General features: G+C 36.6%; 1 protein-coding gene across 1 annotated transcript; it reads left to right on the top strand.

The window, feature by feature from the left end:
* Positions 1 to 542: 542 nt before the first annotated feature.
* Positions 543 to 2,066, top strand: LOC113342204. The gene is made up of 3 exons (XM_026586821.1): positions 543 to 949; positions 1,055 to 1,250; positions 1,566 to 2,066. Exons 1-3 carry the CDS (start codon positions 789 to 791, stop codon positions 2,064 to 2,066), a joined length of 858 nt encoding a protein of 285 aa, XP_026442606.1. The 5' UTR covers positions 543 to 788.
* Positions 2,067 to 2,435: the final 369 nt, after the last annotated feature.

Here is a 2,435-nt window from a genome sequence, read left to right as displayed (position 1 = left end):
AGAAAGCCGCAAGATATGTTGCAGATGTCATTGAAGAGACACTTGCAACTGTTGGTGACGGTTTGGTTCCGACTGCTCCAGCTCAACCAACACCTGAAACTTTTGAGGACAGTTTTGCTTCGACACAGTTTGAGGACTCCATGGTGATAACTGCTACAACACAGCAAACACAGTCTGACAATGCTCAGACCTACAGCTTGGTGCAACTAGAAGCTAACCCTACTGATATGACGGATGTTCAAGTGAGTGAAATGCTAGATGAGATTTTCGGCGACATTAACAAAAATGAACATAGACCTGCAGCGATGGAGAATGCAGAACCTAGCTCAAGTGGTAATCACTCTTCCTTCTGTAACTGCTATTCCGTTTTATTTTTCCTTTATGTTTTGTTTGTAATGGAAGTGTAACTTCAAGTTACACATTGTAAAAGGCATGTGTAGATTGAGGTTACATACAATACATTATTATTTTGGCTTGAGGTTATCTTCTTAAGTTACATACATGTGCTAATTTTTTAAATTCTGCCTATATTTGTTTGCGCAGCTACAACACAGGATAACTTTTTTAGCCTTGGAATAGATAAAACTCCAAGACCTGTAGGAGAGTTACTGAAGGAAGCTGCGAATACAATAAGAGAAAACCAACCAGCATTCATGCAACAACGTGTGCTGAGGAATAGAAAAAATCCAACACAAGATCTGAAGCAGTATGAAAAGAAGCCAAAGAAGATTAAGAAGACTGTTAATGAAGAAAGAATGGCCGCAGTTCCATAAGTGGAAAAAGAAATAATGGACCCAGTACCAGAAGTAGAAGAAGAAAGAATGGCTGAGGTTGCTGAAGAAGATGACGGAACAATGAGAAAGGATGTGAAAGGTTCAGAAGTTATCGAAAGGCTGGAAGGCGAGAACAAGGAGAAAGTGTTTGAATATTTCAATACTTATCCGAAAACGTAAGTAGCTTGACTCCAAGTAGGCTTGATTCTGTTATTGATTGTTGTGTTTTACTAATTGATTCTGTTATATTGATTAATAGTTTACTTCTTTGTAAAATGCAGAGACATTACTTGGATTGAACGCAACGAAGATGGTAGCCACCTGTTTGATATATCTAGAGAGCTAATGCTACATCTTACCAAGAAAGAATCCTACTTGGAGTCAGAAATCATCGACTTCTACATTAGCAGATTGAGGACAAAGATGAACACTAACAGCAAGTATGACAAAGCGATATTCCTGTCTCCAAAAGAAAACGTAAGTACTTCGATATATTTAAAATCTAATTGCATTTATAATGTGTAGTGTGTGTTGTAAGATTATGATAACATACTCTAGAGTTCTTTTATGTCGGAAAACAGTTATAATGTGTAATCTAGGGTTACAAATGCAGTCATAATGTGTAATCTGAAATTACACAACCATTTATAATGTGTAATCTGAAGTTACACATCCTTATTTTTCCATTGTAAAACCCAAGGCCCTATGTGTAACTTATGTTTACATAATCACTTGTTCATTTGTAACTTTTGATTAAAAATGTGAGTTTGACATTCCAAATGGTTTTTGCAGGCCTCTTACTTGAACGATTACGGAGAATTCAAGAGATTTTGGATTCCAAAGCTTGCGAAGGAGTATGTCAAGTACAAGAACGATGCAGTCAGACTTTTCGCCCCAATGTGCAACAACAACACACACTACACACTGCTGGAGTATGAATTGAAGAGCTCTAATCCTTGGTTCTGCATGAACTCGTCAAGCGTTAAGGAACTCAAGGGTGAACACCTTCTTCAAGCCAAGAAATATGTATTTTCAATTACTACAGAACTGAGACTCTTGTGTCCTTATGCTCTTGGGATGAATGAAAATGCCAAGAATCTCCCTTCGCCCCCACAAGGTTCAATTCTTGACTGTCTTCCATGTGTATGCACTTACATGAAGATCAGGATGAAGAATAAACCACTTGACAAAAAATTAAGCTCAAGTATGATGTTATGGTGGAATGACAAGCTGAACCGCATGAGAGGAAGCATGATATACAAGATTCTTTCGGATCCATCCAGAGATGTGTAAAGCAGTCATTAGGATTAGAAAAAATTTTATACTCGTAAATATGTTGTTAGCCACAAGCAGATGTTAGACTTGGAAAATATGTTGTTAGAAACTTTTAAATTTCATTAGTTAGTAGATTTTAGCAGTTCTTGGTTTTGAAAATATTTTTGGATTGAAATTCTTTGAATTAAAAACTTTTATCTTGTTAGAACTTCTACTGTTGTGTGTACAGGTTTCAGAAAGTACGCAACAGGTTAAGTAACTACACATCTTAACTTGATGTAGAAGGTGTAACCAGAGTTTACATATGCATTTATCATGTGTAACCTAATATTACACATGCATTCACAGCAGTGTAACTTCTGGTTACACATCCATATATTTGAGTGT

Source organism: Papaver somniferum, unplaced genomic scaffold (assembly GCF_003573695.1).
Source record: "Papaver somniferum cultivar HN1 unplaced genomic scaffold, ASM357369v1 unplaced-scaffold_35, whole genome shotgun sequence".
NCBI lineage: Eukaryota > Viridiplantae > Streptophyta > Magnoliopsida > Ranunculales > Papaveraceae > Papaver > Papaver somniferum.
This window is presented reverse-complemented; position numbering and strand designations above follow the sequence as displayed.

What these genes read in the sequence shown, in the direction of transcription:
- LOC113342204 (XM_026586821.1), top strand. Translation starts at nt 789, where the DNA reads ATGGACCCAGTACCAGAAGTAGAAGAAGAAAGAATGGCTGAGGTTGCT. An exon ending in TTCAATACTTATCCGAAAAC is followed by an intron (nt 950 to 1,054) that starts GTAAGTAGCTTG and finishes TGTAAAATGCAG; the next exon opens with AGACATTACTTGGATTGAAC. An exon ending in TCCTGTCTCCAAAAGAAAAC is followed by an intron (nt 1,251 to 1,565) that starts GTAAGTACTTCG and finishes TGGTTTTTGCAG; the next exon opens with GCCTCTTACTTGAACGATTA.